Source organism: Plectrocnemia conspersa, unplaced genomic scaffold (genome assembly GCF_051122295.1).
Source record: "Plectrocnemia conspersa isolate PC_06_02 unplaced genomic scaffold, ASM5112229v1 ptg000003l, whole genome shotgun sequence".
In the NCBI taxonomy this organism is placed as follows: Eukaryota; Metazoa; Arthropoda; class Insecta; order Trichoptera; family Polycentropodidae; genus Plectrocnemia; species Plectrocnemia conspersa.
Window position 1 is genome coordinate 7,544,798 of NW_028277167.1, and position 27,022 is coordinate 7,571,819.

Below are 27,022 nucleotides of genomic sequence, written 5' to 3' on the forward strand. Positions count from 1 at the left end.
ATTAAACGCAAATGTTAATTTTCGTTTAGCCCAGCTTCGTATTTACCGCTAATGGAATTGCGTCATATTTTCCCTAACAAAACAGATTGTGTTACTCGATGCGGTAGCTTAGCAACGTTACGACAGATGCACGAAACTGTTGGTTTCGTAGCTTTAACATTCAGTTCATGAAGCGTCCAATACAAAGAAATATGCATTATGGCTTAAACATATATTTTCGATTGATTTTAGCTGGCAATACTCATGAATCATAATCATGAATGGTCTTATTTTTTACGAGGCATTGCTTTAGACGTTCGAAAAATTTATATATTTATTTTAAATTTAAAAAAATATTTTATGGTGACGTAAAACTACATGACGCAAAATCACGCAACGCGGAGCGATAGAGTTTCAGTCTGGCGTCGTAATATCTACTAGTAGGTGTTGCTTGTTACTTCATTGTAAAGTTATTTGACTCATACTTGACCGAATATAACCGTAAATTTACAATATGTAATAACAGTTATATAAAAAAATCGGAATGTTAACCAGCAATAATCCTCGATATTTCTATTATCTCGCATTACCCTTTACTGTAATGCACACCGAGGGTACATGTCATCTTATTATGTGAATGGTATCAAAACTTACACTTACATATTAAATTATATAATTTCAATATGTAAGTGAAAAAAATAAATATTCTGTCAACAAAATCGGGTATCAATTCACTAACACAGTCAAACGCATGAGTGTTGCCAGTTGGATATTTTGCTTCATTTGGGAATGATGTTCGCGTACAGTCTTTCGATATTATTTTTGTAAATAAACATTCGGTACGTTTAATTTCTGCATATTTAAATAATTGCGATGTCTATTGCATTTATGCATTTTCAGTAATTATCTTACAATAATTGTTACGTTTCGACTATGACTATAATTATAATGATTATTGCGTCTATAATTCAATCTATAATCTCTAATTTTGACACATTTTTATATGTAAACTGAAATGAGAAAATGCATGAAAATATTAAATTTGCAATAAAACAGCATAGCAAATAAATGGCTAAGCATTATTTAATGACCCTGAATTGCTTCAGCGCGTCATAACATATGCCGAATCATACGTGTACAGCTAATAGCGAAAAGCCATGAAGAGACAAGATCAAAAAATAACGCCAAGTTAGATCAAATGTCAAGGTTCTCCTTACTGTTTTTATTATTATAATAACTTACTATCAATAGAATGTACGGCTAATAAGGAGTATTAAATGTTTGTTATATGTTTCTTTTTATATTTTATTCATGGGGGTCTAAAATTTAAAGTTTGACGACTGGTAGTCAACCCCTGTTGAACATGTAGTGTCGTCTGTATACGTACACGTGGTGCACGCACACACACGCACGCAGCCAACACATTGACGTGCATGGTACGTCGAATAGTTTCCAGCCAATAAAAGCATGGAATAATGTGAAAAATGGCCAGTGTTTTAAAACGTCCCGCGTGCGTGGGACGTCAGAAATTTTCTAAATAAAGCGTTTATAAATCGGAAAAAGTATTCAATTGGAAAACATGTACGGCATGACATCGGATATATTGGCATGTTCGCTCAGCGTCGAAAAGGGGACAGTTTTCCGCAGGGATTGAGTTCGACCGACTGTCAGCGGCTCATGGCCTTTATCGGATTTTGGACAGATTGAAAAAAAATGATGGTTGAGAATATGGCATTGTGATGTAAAGTAACCGCGATAATATGATGGGTCGCCGGTTTTGTTCATTGTTTTTGGTCATCATGATGGAACGAGAAATCTTTTTGGATCCGGTGGCGGCGCTCGCTCATTTGCCAAAAAAGAAAGGTAAATATATACACCATTGTATAAACATACGTTTTAAAAAAGAGCAAAATTTATTTGCGTTTTAGATCTATGTACTCGTAGAATGTAGATTATACGTAGTTATTTATTTCAATTTTTTATTGTATATATTAGTATAATATATAAACTAGTGTTTCTCAAGAAATTCAATTGTGCTGTAAATCCAATACTATTCAACATTTTATTCGCAGGGAATTATTGATTCAGTTCATTAAATTTTACTGTTTCATACAGAAACAGATGACGTTTTAAATACATTTGTAAAATTTTTCATGACAAAGAAATATATTCAAAAACATTTTCATTTTAGTGCAAAAATATGTTTCATATTTACCGGATTTTTTTAAATGTTTCTATACAATAAAAATATATAATAAAAATTCTGAATACTAAGCTTTAAGCTTTCAGACGGAAGCTTTCAACAATGCACGATTTTGTTTTTGTGCTTGGAAGACTTTTGTTAACTATAGAAATAAACTAGATGCATCTGAACCAGGTTTAAGAAAAAGGGTTTGCATCACTGTCTATAGAACATACGAAATGTTTGCATAACTGTTTTAAAAAACATGCGTATGACACTGTAGATGTTTTCCTTTAAACTAGTATTTCCATGAAGAAATCGCCGAGAAAGGGTTAAAATTTGGGATAGATTATTAATGAACTGCCATTTTCCTGAAAATAAATAAAGAGGTCTATTTATCCGTTTGTTTGACAGCTAAGGTTAACTAAATGTATGAACTAAATTTATGCGGAAATACATACTATCAAACTTTAGGTTATATTGTTTAAGCATTTAGGGTTGTTAGGAAACAAAAATATTTCTTTATTGACAAATGATTAATGAAAATAACGAGATGTAAATATATTTTAGGGAAATATTTTTTTTTTGCTGATGAAAAGTGTATATATGTATATCTTGTTTTACTTTAACCCTTTCCGCTCCTAATCTGCGTGGGACTCACCAGCGTACATTACTCGTACTGTTATTTGTGGAGTTGAAATATAGGTTTAATTTTCTATAAATATTTCATCTCTGCTCAAGGTTTGAATATATTCTCTACTGAAACCATAAAAAGAACCCTTCGGCTTAATTTCTCCCCCATTTGTTTCTGTCCTAGATTGCACCTTGATTAGAGTTTAAGCCTTTTCCGGCTTACCAAGAATATGGAATTATTTTTTGCCGTTTATCTTTTCTAAAACTTATTGATTAACCCTTTTGTAATAATAATATAAAGCAATCCCATCCAAATTCGTGTACAAAATATAAAATAAGACGCGAATAAAATAATATGAATTATATGTATTGTTTTAAATTAAGCTATTATTTATATTTGGTGACCTATATTATAAATATTAAAATATTTGATTTTTGTATTGGTAGAAGTTTTATATATATATATATATATATACAGGGTGATCTAATTCAAGTTTATTATGTTGGCTGTACTGTAAATCAGACAGCTGTTTTCAAAGTGGCAAATGGTTTGCACCAACACATTTACGAAAATTAAAAAAAGCGTTAAAATTCTTCATTGTTTTACAGAAATAACAATACGTGTATCGAAATTTAAAAAAGTCCTGCCAAGTCAACAATTCGCAAGGTAGTGAAAAAAATTAGAAAGTAAAAGCGTTAGAGATAGAGTAAGGCCTGTGCATCATTGTGACGCCCGTTCAGCCGAGAATATTGCTGCTGTAAGTCAAAGTGTGGCTGAAAACCCGGAATTGTCGATTCGTCGGCATTTGCAGCTTTTGGGCTTTTCTTATGGCTCTTTTTGGCGCATTTTGCATCTGGACTTGCACCTACACCTGTATAAAATTCAGATAATACAAGAACCATAGACGGATGGATTGTGGTTTAGCCATGTTATTATTATAAATATTTTTATACATTTATATTCTGTGCAGGGTGCAATTGCATAAGCTTTTATGCCCTGAACATGTATGTATAAAGTAAATAAGATAATTACATAGGTGCATCCCTACTGTACTCAAAGTTCTCACAGATATCCACTTTGTTCCATATTTTTATTAAGCAAAATATTAATACGCAATTATGTATTTTGAAAGTCCCCTTCAAATTGATATTCGGTCGTGAACTTAAACTTGGCAACGTATGATACACAAGTTCCTACTATAAATAGGGGGCCTTTATTGCCAATAACAAGATTAAGCATCAGTCAGATAATTAGAATACACTTTCGTTCGATGTCATCGTTTTCGATTCTATTTTCAGATATTTTTCTAGCATCAAGTCCACTAAAATTTTTTCGTTGCAACATTTACAAAGTGACAATGTAATTTACGACCTTGTCTGGTACTGGTAGCCTCATTGCAACCGTCGACACTGACGAATCAATTTGTAGTACTAGTTCGTGCACGGAGACAATTGGGTTTAGCGAACCGGTCAGATTCGCAAGATGGGTCACTTTGCTATCACGCTTTTGGACAATGCTCTAGTCTCGCAGTAGACGCGATTGACAATGGATCGTATCGGTCATGTCCATCGTCCTAATTCCACACCTAAAAAACTCGTTTGTATCGACCTGAATAATCGATACTTTGGTGTGTACGGTTAATGACTCGATCGACTCAATTCACGCTTTGCTTTCACCGGCAGATCCAAGATCTCTAGATACCAAAAGTTTATGTTTTCATGATTCAAGAATATATTCCACTCTATATGTCGTCATGAGTATTGAACCTTGAACCCATGCTTATTAATAATTTTGTAGCCATTAGGTATTATGAGGCATGCGTGCTCGATTACGATACAATTTACAAAAAAATAATGTCCAACGAAGGACAATGGTCTGCAAGTGGTCCACGCTCTAAAATGCATTACCAAAGAGCGTCTGCATGGTTCGGCGAATTCAACATCCGCTTTGTCGCAATGGGGGGACTTGTTGACCGGACCACTCTTCATCACAGCAATTTTGATTGTGGACACTGATTGCTTCTGTCCTTTCTTTGCTTGATGCACCGAAATAGAATTTTAAACAATTAAAAGCTCTGCTTCATTTTTTCAGCGAGAATATTAAAACGGATCTATCTATAGTTGTGTTTTTCAGATTAATTATCGAACTCATACATGCCTAATGGTCTTGTAGTCACTATGCTATATTTTCTTAGTGTTCCAAAGCAAAATTTCATATTGATAACGAATTCATATTCATAACGATTAAAAAAAGTTATATTTAGACATAGATAAACGACATTTACATCAGCATTTAAAAAACTCTTATTCAATATGTCGGGATTTATGTATGATAGAGTAGTATGAATTTTGTAGCCAAAGACGAGTGGCTCTGCTCTTTGGTTCCTCGTCTGTTAGTAGAGTCGAATTGGGTAATCTTGAGAGTCCGTCGAGTAGTCATATGTAGTTATTGTCAATGTGAGCAAATGTCACATCTAGGAAGCTTGGACGAATGGGAGAGTAGGCAATTTAAGAGACCACATTAGTGGTTAGCTCTACTTCCAATCCAAAGCATAAATTTTCAAGATGGCCTCACATTGTGCGATCGTCCGATAATTACAAAGGATTATTTAATGGCATTAGTATTTTTTAAACGAGCTATGAGTTTATAAATAAAGGGATTTAAAGAGTTTTTGTAGTAATTTATTGCTTTCACTTGCGCGGCTATTGTTTGATTTCATTCTTTATTGTTAAACTAAATCATTGTAATTTTTTAGATTTCTATTTAATTTTATGAAGGCCCCCACAAATTTATTTAGCCACGTAGCACAACTTTATAAAAATGGATTTAAAAGGATCATTTGGACGTTCAGTGTCAACTTGATGGACATTTTTATTACTGCGAGTGTTTTTGATAGTTTTTTTTCACAAAAAGATTCGAGCAAATAGGTTGTGCATGGCAATATACTTACAAATTGACTTGGTTGTTAAATAATGTATGTTAAAAATCTTTGATTAAATTAAATATTGTATTTTTTTGCTAACGTTTAATATTTCTAGAGAGGCACACGTGTGTACTCAAAGAGCCGCATGCGGCTCGCGAGCCGTATTATGTAATTGTCTTTTATTTGCTTGATACAGTGGTGCTCGTATGAAGCATTCCTTCTCGGGATATGAGCGCCCGTGATAGTACGACCTTTATAATAACGAAACGGCCGCGAACATCTATATATCACATTGACTCATGGACCTAAATATTCATATTTTATTGTAATTATTAAAAAAATAATATATAGATTGCTTAATTATATATAATTTTATTTTTAACGAGCAACTCTTGTTTCAATTAAATTAATTTATTGTTGAGAGAAATATTACAATATAAAAATGTATTATTATAATAGGTTAGACATTGATACTTCTTAAGCTATAATCCATTAAAATCTTCTATTCAAATGGATTCCTCTGAAAGCATTATTTTTATTTTTTAAGTAGGTATTTTTTTGTGTTATATTTTAAAGTGGGGTGAGGGTATATTTCTAGATCTTCCAATCATTTTTATTACTACCCTCATTATAATCTCTGCTGTCATAAATTTAACATAATTTAACAATGGCAATAAAAAATGTCCATCAAATCGTTTTTAACTCTATAAAACGGTAGCAAAGTACCGAAATTTGATATTCAGAATCCGCGGTGCTCTGCGAATGAATTTCGCAGTTCATTAGTTGGCAACCTCTGGCTGGATGCGTTTGACATAGTTAAAAGTTTCCATAGAGCATGGTACGATCGTCTCTGAAAACGCCCAATCGGCTAAGCTCCCTGGATCACGGCATCGAAAAGGAGTACCTACATAAAAAGCGACGTTAACGATTTCCATAATTCACCATAAGCCCATGGGGCGGAGGGTCGATTTCCAAACATTCCGATACTTTGAAACACGGAACTGGCTGTGGATTATTATGGAGTTAAAAATGCACATATCAAACATGACGTGATGCAGCATGTGCTGTGGCGTTTGACCGTAGCTTCTACTAAGCCAAGCATGAACAGGCCAATTAAAGGGTTAAAACATGCAATTCTCAAACGCTCGGTATCCTCTTACACGAGCTTTAAGCAGTTTTATTTCAAAGGTGTCGGATTGTAATGCTCTATAAATAGGTATCAAGTAGTACTTCTACCCATTCTTAATATTAAATATAAAATACCACATACGCAAATGATTGATGTACCTTTGAGGTATTACACTGTCGATTTAAAAAGACATTTACTAGCTATTTATATTTAAACACATAAGTACATGTTAATGCTATGAAAAACTACAGTTATTACCGGACAATTTTCATAACAAATTTGGTAATTTGACAATTTATTGCGCTACTGCTCAATACTATATAAATACGCTCCTCATTTATAATTTTTTTTTTTTTTAATTTTTTGTTTATTACATAATTAAATAATACATTTTTATAAACATATATATTTACATTTCATTGGTTGCTGGTTATTACCATTATCACAATTTACGATTGATTTGCTAAATTAAGAGGAATTACAAAAATAAAAATAATAAAAGAACATAAAATACGTTAAGTTTAGGTCAAAGTACATAAACACCTTTAACAAAAAAAAAAAAAAAAAAAAAATATTAATTATAAATATATATTTTTAATATAAAACTCGTGGACCTGGAGCTGTTAAATTAATAGATAAAATTTATGCGTCAGAGCAAGATGTGCTTTGGCATTTTGTGTTTATATTTAAATTTGAGTTTGTTTTTGTCGTAATCACCGATTCTTGAGACTAACGGGTTAGTATGATTTCGCGGTATTTTTTTATAATAATTATTAGTATGGTGGTGAACATGTTCTTTAATAGTTGGAATTAAATATTTATTATGAAGTTTTTTGAGGTTAGTATAAAAAGGTGTATTATAAATTATTTTTATAGCTTTATTTTGAACAACTTGTAGCTTAGAAAAGTTAGTATTACACGTATTACTCCACACTGGGCAGGCGTAAGTCATTGCCGGTCTGATTAATTGCTTATATAATAGAATTTTATTTTTAGTATTTAGCGCACTTTTTCGATTAAAAATTGGTTTTAACGCCGCAATGGCTGCGAGCCCTTTAGATTTAAGTTCGGTTATATGTTTATTAAATTTAAGCTTGGAGTCCAGGTGAATTCCGAGGTACTTAACGCTCGCCTTCCATTCTATCATTTATAATTTATTTATCATCATGGCCTAAATAAGACATAGTAGCTCTCAATGCTGTTATTTTACTCATAAAAATTTAAAGTTATCTTCATTAGATCAAGATAGCTAGTTAACAAATCGGTAGTTTGCTAAACACAATTATTTATGAAGTTTTTTAATAAGGAGTTTCTGTAAAAAAATCCTTCGACAGCTGAGTTGAGTTTTTCTGTACATTTTTGCAATAAAAGCTAAATCAGCAAACTGTTTTTGGATAGTGACTTTTTAAAAAATTAAAATTAACTACCAATCTTCTTCTACATCATTAGATTGATAGTATTGTTGGAACGAAAAGAAAGAAAACTGACTTCCAACTTAACCGTGATTTTATTTTGAATTTTTATTTTTTAAATGTAATTAATTGTATTTTAAAATATGTATATTTTCTATGTAAATTTTCTGTAAATATATTTTATATGTATGTAAATTTATATCTATTATATGCATATAATTTGTAGCACTATATAACAAAAATATTTTATTAATTTTTGAAATGTTTTTAATTGCATTTTTAAAATAATATATCATACGTGTAAAAGTTTACGATCTTTTATAAACTCTCAAAACTATGCCGATACGCTGCAGTTTCCCGATAATAACCTTTATTGCAGCGCAGGTACAAACAAAAACAACACACAATCGTATTTTCGTGTGACGTATACGACTTTATTCTTGTGACTGGGCTCTAGCACGCGCGAATGTATGTGTGTACAAATTGGATACTGTGACGTTCACTGTTCTAGACGAAACAAACTACGGTTGAAATGATTTATCCTTTGCTATTGTTAATTCCATTATCTTAAAACATATGCAAATATGCATAATATTTGATAAATTTCAAGACAAATTATCGTTTTCATTATGTTATAAATACATACGATCGATTATTCATTAAAATGGATTTTATTCTCAATAAGTAACCTTTATTGTTATTAAAAATAGACGCTTGTGCCAATTGACAAAAAATAGAATTCAAAGGAAATCGCGAAAGTAATGTATCTACCGATTTTTTAAGAAACGAATTCATCCCTAAATACGGTATAAAATATTAAAAATAGAAATTTGAACCCATGACATTTTATCTCAAAATAAACATTCTACGAAAGGTATTTTGTTTATTTATACTTTTAAATTTAACCTTTATATAATAAATATTTAATAAAGCATTATTCTGAGGGTTGTACCTCAGCAAAATCACTTGAATAAATACCGTATAAATGCTTTTACATTTTTACGAGATACTGTGGGGCATCACCTGTCCTTATAGATGTATTTATGCTTCGGAACACGCTCGTGCATTGCGATCTCATGTAATGATATAATAATAACCAATTGATCAACACTGATATTTTGTATTATTTATTACACATAGTATCCTAATTCTATGTCGTTATGCTGTTAAATTCTACACATAAGTTATGAAATAAATAAGTAAGCAGTTACACTTGTTATTTTAACCAGGTATTTTGTATACGTATGTAGCAAGTTTTGTACCACTGGCACAGGTTCTGATATACAATGCCAAAACTAACTCAAACTGAGGTCGCATAAAATGCAATTAGTGCAACCAAGTATGTAGCTTGCTACTATGTTGCACACGTATACCATTCAATGCGACAATGCCAGTATAAAAAATAATAATACACTCCACTAGTAATATTCCATAACTGACAATATTATTTATCGTCGTGCGTAGCAGTCGCATCCATAAAGTTTTGCGTAACAAAACACGAACAGACGTTTATCATCCAGTTTTGGTCTCATAACGAGTTTTTCCGAACGATTATGTGCATCGCGATCGTAATTTTCCCGACAGGACACGAATAAAGAAAATGGAAAATTCAAACGTTTTCCCGGCTGGCACGGGCTTGTACGCCAAACATTTGCATAAGAGTGCGTCCGGGAAAAACGAATCCAGTTCCTGGCACGAAGGGGAGGCTTTTTTCTATGACACTTTCAGATATTTTGGACAGAAAAGTTTATAAAGTAATTTTAGTTTAGTTAAAAAGTAATTAGGAAGTAACTGTAACGATGCAGAACACCTGCTGGAAGTTTTAGTTTTAGTAGTCTTTCGTTTCGAACTAGATACAACTTACTATATATGCATGAGGGATATTCGGAAAGTAAACGTATAAAGGTCAGAAAATATTTCTAAAGGATTTAATTTAGGAATTGACTTATTCCTTGGAAACATTAGGGTGTGTAAATCAACACTTTCATTGGTTTATGATCTAGTTACATTATAACAGAAAGTTGTCTTTTATATTATCTATTAATTGTTTGTATGAAATTTTTCAGTACTTCTCATCAATGATGATGAAATGCTGTCTAGAACGTACAGTCTTGAAGATTTCTTCTGGACTGGATCTGGAGACGGACCGTTGCCACCGCATGACAAATCTAGCCATCCCACCATTGTCAGAACGACGACGGTGCTAGCAACAGTATTTTTGGATTCTCCATCATCATTGACTACGGTAGAGCACAATTTTATTTTTAAAGTATACCAATTTTCTTATAACAATGATGTCTAATATTTTTCAGGATCCATCATCTCATGACGGGGAAGATTGTTTAACAGAATGTCCCATTAATCCGGCTACTGGCGAAATATACCCAACTAAAGTCAGTGGCAGCGAAGAAGAGAGTAACGGATCGGGTTCTCTGCCGGATCCGAGATATTGGATTTTGACTGTTCTGAGAGCGCCGGCTTCTCCATTACCTCCGTCTCTATCGAGAAGTTTAGCGAGACTTTATCAGAGAGCATTTCTAAGGTATATTAAAAATCATTAAAAATGTTTAATCAATATGTGTAGGAACAGTTTGTTTATAGTAACTAGTAATCCATAATTCACATTCCAGACAACAAGAACAGCATTTGGGTATTGTGACAACATCTTCTGCAAATTTCCGTAAAAAGCATCATTCGTTAAGAAATGCTACAAACAACACCACCAGACGTGTTCATAAGTCAAATAGTGTTAATTATAATGTTAATTTAAATATAAGCGAAACTTTAGAGAGATTCAACGATGACTATAGAAATTCTAGTGATGATGAAAGTTATGTTAACGGCACGAGTATCGACACGTCGATAGTAACGTTGAACTCTACCACTCATACGTTAGTTAAAAGATCTGCCCAAAGCATAGCTGAAGAGTTGAACATCATATTGATGAGGAACTTCACTCATTATAACTATAGCAACACTTTGGATTTGGTCAAAAGAGAGATATATAATGAGATGGGACAACCGGCTGTCGAAGTCTTTCTACACAATTTGACTCGGGTAAAGTATATTTATGAATTACTACTTGATTGTATTTATTTATGGTTTTTCTTTAATTTTCCTGTCACTATGGCATTTGAAAAAGTTGCTTCTGTTACTCTTGTTCATTGAAGATTCCGTTTAAATGTTTTCGCTTCTCCTTGGCCACTCCAAGGAAAACTGTGCATCTTTTCAAATGCGTCTACTCTTACACTTTCTTATTCTGAGGTAGCTTTGTGTTTTGTATAACCACATAATGCTTAGACTTCTTCAATATGCATATCTTATCTGGTTGTTAAATAATGTAACTTATGATAGAGAATGGGCAAAAGAGATTCTCAGATACTTGTGTATCAGGATAATCAAATAATACTCATTCCTATTAGGGTACGTTAAAAAACAAACTCCTGGAATTGCGTTGACGAGTATGTCTGCAGGAGCACTTCTTCAAGTTGCTGTTAAATATATTACACAAGCTCTTTTATTTCGTTTAAGCACAATCTAATGAACAGCGCTCGTATTATCGAGCGTTGGTATAGTACCATTTGCAAGAATGGGTTAACTAGATTACTCTTCACATATAGCTATTCAATTGTCTAGTTAATCATATCTGTATTTACTATTTTTTATGCATATTTTTATGTGCCGAGCAACAATTTGAAATATAGCCATACAACTGATGATACATATATAAGATATTCACGAATGCTACATTGTCGTGGTTTCCAAGTCTTGGAAATATATGGTGACTACTTGATTGGAACAGATCGAATGGGCAAAGTAAAGTGGCTGCATATTTTGGACTCTTTAAGGGTCATCTTAGTTGATTTAGTCGGGCGTTCCCACTGCAACGGCGCCGATACGATTTTATTGATTTTGTGGTGGATTTTTGACTTCTGAGAAGTGAAAATAGTTTTTTTTGCGCCATCCTATTGACCAAAATTCGGTTTGAATGTACTTTGATCAGCCTTCTTATATTATAAGTCCATAGTAATATCGGTAAGGATAGCTATCATATTTTTAAAACATAGTGTACTATCCAAGTGCAGACAAACTATGGAGCAATGTACAAGATGCGACGTCTGTCTAAGCTTCTTCTGCTTATTTATCCCTGAGAGATGATTTGGCTTAGTTTGTATCTTGGACTTGATGTAGTGAAAGTTCTAAAACTATAATTAGTTTTAGTACCTTCATTATGTTAGGTTTGGGTTAGAACAGGAAATGAATATAAAAAAATGAACATATTTACTGTAACATTTATACATCACATGTAAATGTAAAGTATGTAAATGTATATGTATATTACTACATATGGAAAAGTTGAAATCAAATAATTTTCCTAGCACATGCAAGATAAATTAAATTTTCACTGGTAAAAATATATATCTATTGGTGAAAATGTATTCCGATATGATTTCACTGAAATGACATATTTAAAGAAATAGATATGATGACCGTTTTTCTAGATTTTTTTGAGGGATAGCCTAAGAATTTCTGGTTTAAAATTAATGACGTCATTTCAGCTTTTTCCAAGAGGGGGGGGGGAGGCAAAAGTTGGCCTGTCAGTCATTTCGATTTCAATATTCCATTAAATGATATGCATTTTTATGGGCAAATTTAAAGGGGAGGGGAACATGTCCCCACCTGCCTCCCCCCCCAAATGACGTCCCTATGTAAATGATCGAGGCATAAATAGAATCTTTGTTGTATTACAATTTTTGGTCCATTAAAAATCTGGCATTAATGTGCTTTCTACCTGATCGATAACTATATTCGGGGCTGACCATTTTTATTGTTGGGGTACGGTCCAGTTTTAGATCCACGTTCCTTCATTATTTGTGTTAACACTATTGATCCCGTTAATTGTTTTCATTGATACCCAAATTCGTTAGTTTTATGACCCGTTTGCAGGTTTTGCTTAACTAACTTCGACGCAACGATTATGGGTAGTCCTGATATTTATTTTATTTTTATTTATTTAACGCTATCTTTGTTTTTATTTTTACAATATTTTCAATTACAAATTGACTATATTTTAAATTATTATTATTTATCATAGGAAGGTAAATCTGGTGATAAAGATGAATTGAAAGTGGTTTATTGGGTTTCTGTCGGAGGGAGACCAGTTCCAGCGTGGACAGCAGCCCGCGACATGAAATTATTAGCTGATTCTGAAGTCGTTGCAGAATTAGGATATCCTGTAACTACAAAGGCTGAACGTAAATAAACACATGATAATATGCCAATACAACTGAATTATAACTTAAGCTGTATGTTTTTAGCGTATCTTAAATCACCGGAATCTCCCAACGGAGTTATAGTTGCGACTAACATGAGAGACATTTGGCTTATAATCGGTGGAGCAATTCTGGCAGCTTTTATTATTTTAACTCTGATAGCTATTTTGGCATTCAGGTTGATCAACCATAGAAAATCTTCGGCTGTTAGCAGAAATTCAAGAAAAAGAAGTAGTTTACACGATAAACACGTTCAATATCCTGGTATTATTGGAAAGGATAATAATGCATATTTAGAAGATGATAATAACAAAAAGGTAATTAATTTATTGTGGTAATGTACTTATGTATTTATGTGAGGCGTTTAAGCCGTGGTTCTCTGAACAACATTCCGTTATCACTTTGATAACGGAACAACGTCCTAAGCTTTATTCTCTCACTAACTGAGCTCCAATTTTTTAGTAAACATTAATTGGGGTTCCGATAGCATATTATTTAACAACATTGATAATATTTTCATCTGTCAGCATTTATAGTTGTTTTGGATGCTCCCCTCAAAACATCACAATATGAAATTGGCAATGAGAGATGAATTCATCTCTCAAGCCATTCAATGCTATAGGAATTGACTTGAGAGATTTTATATTGCGATGTTTTGAGTGGAGCAACCAAACTACCTATATGTTATGTACCTGAAACCCCTCGTAGCAAAACCGCAAATCGCTAAGTAGCGACGTTATTCTGGTAATAAATATATTACCTATTTTCAATATGTAAATCGGTCTTGTTGCCTTAATCATATAATTGTGTTCAATGCTTTTACAAGCACCGTGTTCTATTGCATGGTTTCTGCAAATCCAAATTCCTCAGCAGCATTCGCTATTAAATTTTTCTTCACTAAAACATAAAATTCTTCTGGAATAAATGTAATTTTTATTGTCCTTTAAATTGATAGCTGTTAATAGTAATGTAAAGAGTTTTAACGCTACATTACTTACAATTGCTCCATAGCAAGTACCTTTCTATTTGGGCTAATTTAATCACAAATGATTTGCAATAAAACCTTTGGTAGCTAAATACTCTGCAACCTCTGAAACAACTTAAGCACAAAGTTTATCACAAAACTTTCTGTTTCATAAGTTATCTATAAATGTTGTCCATTTGATTTACTTACCCATATTAAGAATATATTTGCCGTAACTGTTTTGTAAAATTTGTCAGTTTTATATTTTGTTATCCAATTAATATTGAAAAATCTGAACCGAAAAATCTGACATATTCAGGATTGCATTTATAGCATGTCTACTTTAATACAGAAAACATTTTTAGATACTTTTACAATAACAAGCTTTCAAAATAGTACAAAACTCTATTTGGAGCTACCTATTTTAAAGCACAATTTAGTGGGTGAAATGGGTTTGTATGTTTGTGAATTAATAACATCCTTTACAATAGCTTTACAAAATGAAACATGATATATAAATTTTATATACTAAATGTACTTGTACTTTTCAATGAGATTTCATATCAATAAGTGATTTAGATTCCTCCCAGGTCCCGAGGTCCTGAAAATAATCTATTATTATATTATAGCTTGCTATAAAATACTGTGAAATGGTCTAAAGATGTTTTAAAATATAGAAATACCTATAAATTCGCAGCAGAATTATAGTATGAAAGAATTAATTTATTTATATTACAGCTTATCAGTGTTATATCGCCGCATAAGAAAAATCAAGCAGAACGTTATGTGACAAACGGTGACGGATATCAACAAGGACCTGATTATATAGTTGACAATTTCAATTCAACTGAAAGTTCTTCAAGGTTTGACGAATATAACAAAACGATGTATTGGTCTTAAATATGTACTAAAGTTAAAGATGTTTATTTGTTTTAGCTCGTTGAGTGCGTCTGATCTATCGCAAATGACGGCAACATTACATCAGAAGCAACGGTTGTTTGAAAAGCAAATGCAAAACGAATATGCAACTGTAAATAAGAAGAACAAATCTAAACATAGAAGGATCCGTTCTAAAAAGGGTATAAGAATTATTTTTAAACATAAAGGAAATTATTATATTATTTTTTTGGGAATTACAGTTGGAGTTGCAGATGAGTCCTTAATTTCTGACACAGGAAGAGTATCGGATAAGTTTCTATCTAGTCCTTCATCTCGTTCAACTTCTAGTTGCGACAGTGTCATTATACGCAAACCTCAAGGTTTGATCAGTCCGACTTCGTATTTGTCGATGCCGTCCGTTAAATCGTTTCCACGGTAAGATTGGTAATTCGATCAAGACAAAAATGATATTATTTTTAAAGTGATTATAACATTTCAGCGGAAATGCGGTTGAACCTCTCTCGAGAGTTTTAGAGCCTTTGAGTGTGAAACATTTGGATATGGATTCAGATTCTCCGGTGCACGTCGGTCACAAGAAGCTCAAAAAGAAAGACTTTAATTATGAAGATATGCCAAAGTCTAGTAAGAGTTCATTGAAATCGCTCAAGAATGAAGAGAAAGTTAATCTATCTGGCAATTTGGTTCGAATGGGAAGCATGGATAAAGATCCAGGCGTGATTGGACCGATGGTTTGGGATCTTCATCGGCAAAGGCTTGAGAAAGGTGAGTTTATTTAAAACGATTCAGTATCAATGTTTAGTATATATTGATTGAATTATTGTAGAGTCACTAGAAAATGATGTTGCCGCTGGAAATAATATTTCAAAGATGAGGCAAAGGTTCAGTGAGTTGGTCGATGATGCATTCAGTCTTTTTGGCAGTGGAAGTTCTAGCCCGAAGTCGGGCAAAGCTGTTCCTCAATCCAATACCAGAGATCTGACTGTCGAACCGGAGAAAAGCACTTTACCAGTTCCCAGTAAAGATAGTAGGAGACATTCGGCAAAAGAAGGGTATATCAGTTCATTTTTCTTCACATTGTTCATCTAACTTAAGAAATAAATATCTAGAATTTATACTAATAAAAAACTTAGTTTCTATAAATCTTTTTAATATAGTTAAAACTTTTTATTTTGTTATTGATCATTGCAATATCTAGATTTGGTTATACTGATTGTTGTCAAGTTAAGTGTTTAAAACCATTTGGGATAAATTGGTACCGATACATTTTCATTGTGTATATGCCGAGTAGTGGCTTATTCAGTCAATTAGACACCGAGAGATGATTGATATGCAGTTTTATTGCATAAAACTATTAAATATAACAATATATAAATAATATGCAGGTGTAAGTATTGAGCCAGGTTGATCCAAAAGCAGTTGTAGCAAGCGTTCGGGATCGATGTAGTAGAGTCCTCGCATATTTGCAGTTGTAAAAATGGTGAATTTCTCTCTGGTTCCTTGTGGTCAGCTGAGTCGAGTGTTTGGGTCTTGATGTATCTTGATGTCTGAGTGAGTAAATGAGTGGTACTCGTTCAGTGAATGGTGGTGTGATCGAGTGTCAAGTCTTTTATACATTTTGTTGGCTGAGGCGAATGAGAGAGAAGGCTGTTATAAACAGTGTATATGGTGCACGATATATTATTATGTGTACCACATTATCTAATTAAAAAATAAATAACTTATCCTTTGTATTATCGGGTGCTAGCCCACAAATAGCCACCTGGAAGTTACATTTTCAGCAAGAGATGTACCGGAGGCGGAACTAAATAACAAAGCTGTGGGTCCTAAATTGCCATTCTCTCCCATTCGTTTTGACCAAGGACTGACTTGACACTCGGTCACATCACTACTTATTTACAGACGTGCTGATATTTACTCACTCGTTAAAGACTCTCGGACTGACAACCAAATCACGGGCTCTCAAGACTCGTTAATTCAAAGAACCAAAGACTAGACAGGCTCTATTTTACAACTGCAAGGCTCCATGACTCTTTTCATTCGAAACCTTAATTTTTATTGTAAACATATTAGTATAAATAGAATTATGAAACTCTAAACCGAGATAGCAAAAAAACAAAGGTCACCTCAGACATTATTCACAAAAATATGTGGTGGGAGATAAAAAAATAAGGACATTTCGGAAATTTTTGTTCAAAAATGTCTGAGGTGATCTTTTTTACTTCCCATCCAGGGATGTCGTTTAGAAGGAGGGGGTATGTGGGAGCATTTGTGTAATAATCAAGCAGCTCAATTGAAGTCTAACTAGCTGAATAAGTCGCATCCACCAAATTCCTCAGCAGCATAATAGAGCTACCACTCATAATAGTTAGTTTGTAGTGAGAGCGATTCAATTGGATTCAGGAAATTTGAAAACTCAACTTTATAACTACCTAGTAGCTTTTTCTTCCTTTATTATCCTGTTAATTGAGAAAATAATTATGTTATTCTAGAATAGTATTATTTAAAAATATGTTATTTTAGAAATTCACAAAAGTTTTACTAGAAGAATTATTGCATAGTTTGTTGTTTTCCTTATTTACAAAAATAATGTTTTAAGTTTCAAGCATACCTCACGTCTATAATCAATTTTTCAGTTTTACTTCACTGTGATTGTTTAAATTTTGATTTTGTCAGAAAATCTAGTTTCATTGTACAAAATATATTAATATGTATCTAACAAAGACCAAAATAAAATGTTAAATGTCTAAAGTTAACTTGAAGTTGAAATTAAGCAATTGTAACGCGTCTATTCTAGACGCCACGTACAATAATTTTAATATTGTGCTCATTATAGTATTTCAGTTAATCCACAATGCTCAAAGCGGTATGTTGAAAGACCTCATACCGCTTTGCCTCCTAGACCACCGTTACCTCAAAATTTGAATTCAACGTTAGCATGGGGGTCGAGTGATAGCGCTTCTTTGGTAATACATATTGTTACAGTAATTATGTATCTTACAATATATTCATTATAAATTTTCTGTTTATAGATGAGAGCTTCCAGTGCTGGTGGAGTGCGGCGTCCAACCATTGATGTTACATTGATCAATCCTGATTCTTTGAACGATCCGGCTAATCAATTGATACAGTCCATCAGAAAAGAATTGGATAGACTGCCGGGGACGAGTGATGCTTAAACTATAATGTATTGTAGTGAGTGATTTAACGAGTAATAGAGTAAGAATGACTTTAGTTTTTCTTATTTTAATACACATTTAATGGTACAAATTATAAAATAAAGAAAATGAAGACAGCAATTTTCAATTTTTTCGTTAAAAAGTACAAATTTTATTAAATACGTGTAATAAATACGATGTAATTGTTAATATTAAGCAATACAATTGAATAATACAAAGCGTTTAATACAAAAATAATTCAAAATGGTACAAATTTTATTATTATTTTACTAATTATCATGTTTGCTAAATTATGATATGTAGATGTAAATTTATTATTATGAAATTTATAATGTTCAACTCCTTTTGTTAATCGTTATTATAGTTAAGATAATGTATATTTAAAATATCATATGTAAATATATCGTTTTGTAATTGTCGTTACTTTTAAAGTGTTATATTTAGTTCTGTATTATGTAATAGTTTATAATATTGAAGAATCTCTTTGTGCCTTATATTACATTTTGTACAATAAAATTAATAAAATAATTGAATCACGTGTTTTTATAGTATTAGACCTTTTAATAAGTCAAGTCCAAAATACTAAGTCGACTTATCTTTCAGGGGAAAATAAGCGGAAGAGGAAATACATTAACGTCGCATCTCGTATATTGCTCCATAGTTTGTCTGCACTTCGACATTACAGTATGTTTTAAAATTATGATAGTTATACTCACCGATATTACTACTGACTTCTGATATGAAAGAATTCCTCAAACAGTATTAAAACCAAATTTTGGTCAATAGGAGAGTGCAAAAACAATTATCACTTCTCAAAAGTCAAAAGAAACAAAATCGTGTCCACGTCGTTACAGAGGGAACGCTCGGCAACGAGCATTCTAATGTAAGATTCGAACCACTGCTTACAATTCTGGAACAAACATGCTACAATTTGCATTTCGCAATAATACATTTTTCGTACAGTAAAATACGAGATTAAACTATTATACGTATTTATTAAGGTTATCGTTTGACTCATCCTGCCATTATTGAAACACTTTTACAAATCAAATATATATTAAGTATAGTTTATACATTTATTAACATTTAAATAAAAGCAGTGAAAATAATTAAAATAAGGTATTGATTAAATTGTAAAGATAAAATATTCAATAAACATTAATTTCAAAATGAGTCCAATGAAAACACTAATTTGCATTTTATAAATCAATATCTCTGAAATACCTTCATAGTATTGTTTAAACATTGTTAATAAAAATGCATCTGAATAAACTTTGACTGGGTGTATGTATTATCATATTTTTTTGTCTCAAGTAGTTCTGTAACTTTCATAAATATTTTTATGAAAATTAGAAATAAAATATATTTATTATACTTATTTAATAGTATAGTTTCATATACTGATTATATATGTATATATGTGTTTAAGCTATGAGTATTTTAAAAAATTACATATGTAACAATGCTTCTATGGAAGGGAAAGAAGCGCCGCTTCCCGTTTTACCATTAAAGTGAAACATTAAAATTATTACTTTCGTACCATATGGTTTGCCTATGTGTTGTTTGCTTGGTAGGCGATCCAATTGAGACGATTATATGTTTTATCAATAGTGAATGTTGTGAAATGGATCTTTTCAAGACTGCATGGCACATCACGGTCGTTCAGCGTCAGTATGTCAGCCGGCGGGAAGTACTCCGTACACCGTCAGATTAAATTTTCTTCACTGATGATTTAGTTCAGCACTGCTTCTGGTTACTGGTTCTAAACTTCTCGAAATGTGTCTTTGCATAGTCATATTTTACAACTATAATTGTACAATAAGATTCAGTGATCTCTGCTTTGATTAAATCTGTGTAAGATATGTTATAGTATATTTTAATTAGGAACATATACATTTTTTTAATTTTTAGTCATTCCATAGAATGCGACAGTTTTCGGCATACTGTTGTATCGATCAGTAAGAGTAAATATATTATTTAGTCATGGCCCTTACAATTTTATGATTAAAAATGTATTGTTAAAAAATATATTTTTGATATTACTTTGCTAGATGTGCGGTGATGAGTTGGTGACACATGTTAACCGTTGCAGATGTTTTATTTTCTGGTTAATATTTCATACAATAGATTAAGTCTTTCGGTGCCGTTTCTTCTTGGTGTTAAGTTTTATTGGTTCGTTAATTTAAAAAATGGTTTAAAAGATTTAAATCTGGAATTTTTTGTTTGAATGACACCAAAAATCATCGATGCTACCGCATGACTGAAGAAATTGAAGCCAACACAGGATTCGATTCAGGAGTTAATAGATAATACATGATATTCATAGTCAAACATTCAAAGAAACTTAAAAATTATTGGGAAGGCGTGGAAACAAGACATGTGGGTTTCACACGAATTAAGCGACGAGAATAAGGCGACGCGCCTGCTTCATAAATTAATCATGCGAGAAAAAATTAATGGAAAACTGTTGCTCAACTTTCACATCAGATTACCATTTATTTAAGTCTCTACAACATAACCAGTCAGTTTTTACAAATGTGTGATTAAAAACTTGCCTGATTGTAGAATAATATGGTAAAATAAATTTGTTATAGGAAAAATACTTTTCATTAAAAAAACGTCCTTTCTTCTGGGTACCCCTAATATATAGAAAATATGGCATATACTAAAATTAATATAATGTTTCATTCAATAATTTATTATAAAAATTTATACATACCAATAAATTCATAATTATAGAAATCTAGATAAAAAAAACATTATTTTGTACAAAAATAATGCATTTTTTGTAGGGACAAATAACTTTTGATGTCATAAATATAATATAGAACCCAAATAATAGCTTCTGCATTTAATATGTATATATTATAGCAGATAATGAAAAATATTTATTATTAATAAAAATAACATTAATGGTAATTATAATTATAAAATATTTTATTAAATACAATATCTATAATAACAAGATTATAGAAGACAACAAATTTGATATCAACTTGTAATTTTAAATATAAATTAAGCTATCTTAACTTGTTGAAAAAAGTGCTAATTTATTATACAGTATTCAAACAATATTTAAATGCAAAAATATGATTAGCATAGCGAATGCAAATGCACTTTTTGCACAACGTTGTTGAAAAATCTGAGCAAATTTACGTATGAAAATTATATGTACCATATTCTTTGTTGTATTATATATATACAGGTTACATACAGATTTTCAGTCAATTGGGAACTAGTATCGCAATACTAGAATAAAAAACACACAATGGTCGCTGTTTCGATATTTTCAATTTTAACATTTTTTTCTGTGAGTATTGTTTATGTATGATATTGATTTAATTTTTTGTGAAAATATTTTTCTATTTTTCTTTTATTATAGATTTGTTTTACGGTAAATGGTCAAGCAAATAATAAATGTTACAATACATTATGTAATTCATATACTGCTAGGTAAATATATTTTATATATTGTAGTTTAACATATAGAATATGTAATTTATATTGACGTGTTCAATAATTTATTAACAGTCAATTGGTAGGAAAACTATGGGGGCTTCCAAAGAGAATGACACCTTTGACTATCGAATACAAACAAATTATATTATCAATGGTGCCTTTGGCAGACGCTAATAAATTATCTGTTTTGTTTGCACAATCATTATGGGCTGTGGATGTAAACACTGGATTTAAACCTAGTATTTCACCCATGTGTGTTTATAATAAGGTAAGATATACTTCATTAATTTTTACTATTAAATACATTAGAATGGTATTTCAGTTTAGCAATTGAATGGTTTATGTGTGAGATTAAAATATTTTAAGTCGTTGATTGTAAAGATAGTTAAGGTTGTCGACGGGGAGAATTTTCAATTGAAATCTTATGACAGCATTACACAGTTTAGAAATAATAAAATAATACATATGTTTCAGCAATGTTCAAGCAATTGGAAATCTTGACTTTATATATTTATTTTTTACTATAGTATTGAATTGATTGATTTTAATAGTGTAAATGTATGGTTAGTAATAGTTATATGTAATATATGTATTTAAGTTAAGGAACATATGGAAAACCTTATATTACAAATATGTTTGAATAGTTATTAATAACTATATACTTTGTATTTTAGATGATTATATCAGCACTAAAGACGCAAAATGGTACAGTTAATATCGAAGAGCATAACCAAGCTGTAAAGAATTATGGAACGTTGTGCAAATCTGCAATATCAAATTCTGTAATAATTGGCTTAGCCGCTTCAGGATGTCCATATTACATACCTCCATTGGTAAATATGTTAATTATAAGCTGTTATATATACTCGGAAATTTGCTGTCGATATATGTATCTTGTTACCAATTAAAATGCAAATTTTATTTACAGGAGCAAACGCCAACACAATGTCAATTGGATACTTCAATTGTTGAACCATTTTTAAACAGCAATCCAGAAATTCCAGATCAATTAAAAAATATAATACGTCGTTTGATCGTGTCAACGAAAGAGAGCGATAGGGTAATTGGAATGGCAGCCATGGCTTCATATTGCGATTGCAATTCAAATTTATTCTCATTTTTGATGAACTCGAACGAGTTAGTTAAGGTATTTCTTTTTTTTTAATATATATTATAAATTTTATGATTATTACTTATTTTTTTCAGGCGGTTCAGTTGAAGGCTTGTAATGTAAGAATACCGAGTTACTGTTGTATGTATAGGCAAAGAGATTTGGAATCACGTTGCAATTTATTGGCTGGTGTAACCGATAATTTCATCAATCAACTTGTGAGTTAAAATTATTTTTAGGAATGGTTGAAAAATTAGCTAAACTTACAAATTATATTTTTTTATTATTTATTGCAATTGAATATTATATTAAAACAGAAATAGGAATATTTTAAAATATTATTTTAATTTTATATATATGATTTCAGTAAAGTATTTGAGCGATAGAACTACAAAAAGTGAGTTAAGTTGCGATCTATAAAATGTTTGGTTTTTAAGAAAGTAATTTCAAAAAATCTCATTAAAAATTATATGATAATAATTTCATAATGATGGTTTATAAATAACATTTTTATTTATAATTAGTTCAATATAAATTATTTTTCATTTAAATACATTAAAAACATGGTTATAAATGAAAAAAATATTAACCTGTTAATATTATAATCTAACTATATATTATATACAATTAACAAAGCTTATATACAATAATAAAACATGTTTAACATATTGGAAACAATATACATATGTTCTCTATGTGTGAAGAACAGGCAATTTATAATTGAATTTAATATTTTATTAACTATGTTTTAATGTGACTTTATTTTTGTTTTTCAATTTTAGCAGATACAATAACTATTTTAGAATAAATAGCTCAATTACAAGTACAACAGCAATTAAAACGTTAAAATACTATTTTATAAAAAAATAAAATTTTCAAAAATTTTCAACGTTCTTTAATTATTTAATAATAACGAATATCAGTAAAATAAATTATATATTTTTTTTTTATAACAATGTTATAATTGTGGGGGTTATTTTTTGTAAACTCATGCAGCAAATCACCATAACCCTATAATTACTAGAATGAACAGACCGAACACCACAATAGATTTTGTTATATTCAGAAGAAAAAAAACTATCTTTTGGACATAAAGGAACAAATAAACAATGCGTAGTAATTATCTTCGAAATGCAGATAAATATTTTGGTGCATAACGGTTGCGCAAATAATACGCCATCCGGCGACAAAAAGCACCGTTAACATTCAATCCGTTGCATGATTTGATTTTCGAGAATGTCCATCGAGCAAATTTTACTCTCTAAAGGCGCTGACATATTTCGTTAATCGTATAAACTAGCGCAACAATTGATTGAATGATCACTGCATTCTTAGAAGAGCTTTCCAACCTACGATATATAACGATCAACCAGATACAGAGATAGACATACTACGAGACATCTGCAGAGCTGCATACTAGAGACACAGTTTGTAATTACACTTCTACTCCAATCACTGATGTGTCATCAATAGTACTTGCCCCTCTTAGTGTTTAAGTTCTTGTCTTGTGTAACTTTATAATTATATTTTAATCCTGTAATACATATATAAAACAGTAAGATTTTAGAATCTTATTTACTTTGATACATTTTCACGGAACATAGTTTGGAAAATGCTGTCTTAAGGTATAGTCAAAATACACACTTTTAGCAAAAATACTCGAATTGCGTTTTATTAAGATTTTTGGACGACAAAAAGACTTATTTTTTCAACTTTTCCATCTTTGTTTTTTAATTACTTTATTTATCGAAACATGTGACTTTAGTGTTGAAACTCTTACGGTGTATTTCTGACGATGGTCAATCATTTTCTGATGAACAGATTTTTAAGACGAAAGATGCAATGGCATATATTATTAGACCATTGTGGATTTCAATACTTCTTCATACGTACTATGGCGATCCCGAGAAGCAAATTAGGACTTCGAACTCCAGCTATTCCGTACGACCTTTTTGCAGCCAACGGTTCCATCATCCAAACGTTCGGATGGAAACAACTCTCCGTCGATTTAGGACTTCGTCGGGATTTTCAGTGGCGTTTTATCGTTGCCGACGTAACGAAACCCATCATTGGAGCCGATTTCTTGCACCACTTTAATCTAATTGTAGATTTAAAACGTGCCCGCCTGGTCGACGGTACAACTGCATTCAACATTCAATGCATTGTACAAGGCACAGATAGTTTGCCGCAGATCAAAGCTATTTCCGGAACGACGACGTATCACGACATTTTGAAACGTTTTCCGGAAATTACGCAATCAGCTGGATTGACATCGCTGCGACCTCAGCCGAAACATACAGCAGTGCATCACATCCGGACCAGTTCAGGCCCTCCAGTTTCAAATCGCCCTCGACGACTAGCTCCGGAGAAGTACCACATCGCCAAAGAGGAATTCCGGAAGATGATCAACGACGGAATCGTTCGACCATCTGACAGCCCATGGTCATCGCCTCTTCACCTCGTCGCGAAGAAAACTCCTGGCGAGTGGCGACCCTGCGGAGATTATAGAGCACTGAATGCAAGAACAATACCCGACAGCTATCCCGTGCCACATATTGAGGATTTCGCCCACGCACTGGCGAACCAGAAAATCTTCAGCACAATCGATTTGGTACGGGCGTACCATCAGATACCTGTGGCTCCGGAGGACATAAATAAGACAGCAATATCTACACCGTTCGGACTTTATGAGTTCCCCTTTATGTCGTTTGGCCTACGCAACGCAGCACAGACGTTCCAGCGATTTATGGACTCAGCACTTAGAGGACTAGACTTCTGTTTCGTCTACATCGACGATATACTCGTCGCATCCGAAAACCACCAACAGCACGAGGAACACCTTCGGCAGCTATTCGGCCGACTAAAGGAATACGGAGTGCTAATCAATTCAGCAAAGAGTGTTTTCGGAAAAGCAGAAGTTGATTTCCTGGGATATCGCGTTTCCCACGAAGGCACCAGGCCACTGCCGGAAAAGGTTGCAGCCATTGCAGATTTTCCCCGCCCGGACACCATGCAGAAACTACGACGTTTCCTAGGGATGATAAATTTCTACCGGAGATTTATCCCTAGCGCATCCGCGAATCAACAACTTCTCACAGATCAATTGAAGGGAAGTAAATCCAACAACGATCCGGTGCCGTGGAGTGAAGAATTGGAAAAAGCCTTCACGGCGTGTAAACAAGGCTTGTCGGACGCCACCTGCTTAGTGCATCCAGACCCAAGTTTACCACTAGGACTTTTCACTGACGCCTCGGACAGGACTATCGGCGCAGTGCTTCAACAAGAAACACCGGATGGATGGCACCCACTTGCCTTTTACTCGAAGAAAATCTCACCAACGGAGACTCGATACAGCACTTACGATCGAGAGTTGCTAGCCATATATCGAGCAGTGAGACATTTTCGTCACATGATCGAAGGACGAGAATTTTCAATACATACCGATCACAAACCACTGACGTATGTATTTAAACAGAAGCCTGACAAAGCTTCCCCTCGACAATTCCGTCACACCGATTACATCGCGCAGTTCTCAACTGACGTCCGACACATTTCGGGCAGCGATAACGTCGTGGCGGATGCATTATCCAGAATAGAAAGCGTGCAGTCTTTAAATTATGAAGATCTGTCGCGCCAACAATCTGCAGATCCGGAAATTGAAAAATATACCAATTTGCGGACCGTCAACATTTCTGGATCCGATGCGACAATTTTGTGCGATAGCTCTACCGGCAACGAGCGACCATATCTACCGCTCCAATTTAGAAAACAAGCTTTCGAATTGTGCCACAACCTATCGCATCCTGGAGGACGACCAACAACCAAGCTCGTCGCAGAGAAATTCTTCTGGCCCTGTATGCGCACCGATTGCAAGCGATGG

General features: G+C 32.6%; 2 protein-coding genes and 1 long non-coding RNA gene across 6 annotated transcripts; 2 read left to right on the forward strand and 1 right to left on the reverse strand.

The window, feature by feature from the left end:
- The first annotated feature begins 395 nt into the window (after positions 1 to 395).
- On the forward strand, positions 396 to 19,105 carry LOC148236491 (uncharacterized). Of its 2 annotated transcripts, none has more exons than XM_088182262.1 (13): positions 396 to 1,842; positions 10,326 to 10,504; positions 10,572 to 10,801; positions 10,890 to 11,316; positions 13,355 to 13,514; positions 13,578 to 13,849; positions 15,235 to 15,359; positions 15,433 to 15,575; positions 15,636 to 15,810; positions 15,875 to 16,158; positions 16,220 to 16,445; positions 18,230 to 18,359; positions 18,426 to 19,105. In XM_088182262.1, the coding sequence occupies exons 1-13, from the start codon at positions 1,740 to 1,742 to the stop codon at positions 18,570 to 18,572; spliced, it is 2,601 nt and encodes an 866-aa protein (XP_088038388.1). In that variant the 5' UTR covers positions 396 to 1,739; the 3' UTR covers positions 18,573 to 19,105. The 2 variants fall into 2 exon arrangements, 1 of the variants encoding a protein (XP_088038388.1); XR_015808985.1 differs by having other exon boundaries at positions 1,347 to 1,842; positions 18,238 to 18,359.
- LOC148236492 (uncharacterized) lies at positions 16,714 to 17,451 on the reverse strand. Its single transcript, XR_015808986.1, has 2 exons — positions 17,316 to 17,451; positions 16,714 to 16,940 (listed from the first exon to the last, which is right to left on the reverse strand). It is a non-coding gene; the product is annotated as an uncharacterized LOC148236492 (long non-coding RNA).
- A 2,689-nt stretch (positions 19,106 to 21,794) lies between the features above and the next one.
- Positions 21,795 to 24,014, forward strand: LOC148236493 (uncharacterized). 3 transcript variants are annotated; one of them, XM_088182265.1, is made up of 8 exons: positions 21,795 to 21,882; positions 21,955 to 22,025; positions 22,104 to 22,299; positions 22,706 to 22,864; positions 22,960 to 23,178; positions 23,238 to 23,360; positions 23,510 to 23,542; positions 23,923 to 24,014. In XM_088182265.1, exons 1-7 carry the CDS (start codon positions 21,841 to 21,843, stop codon positions 23,510 to 23,512), a joined length of 813 nt encoding a protein of 270 aa, XP_088038391.1. In that variant the 5' UTR covers positions 21,795 to 21,840; the 3' UTR covers positions 23,513 to 23,542; positions 23,923 to 24,014. The 3 variants fall into 3 exon arrangements, with proteins under 3 accessions (XP_088038391.1, XP_088038389.1, XP_088038390.1); XM_088182263.1 differs by having other exon boundaries at positions 23,510 to 23,539; positions 23,925 to 24,014; XM_088182264.1 differs by having other exon boundaries at positions 23,510 to 23,539; positions 23,928 to 24,014.
- Positions 24,015 to 27,022: the final 3,008 nt, after the last annotated feature.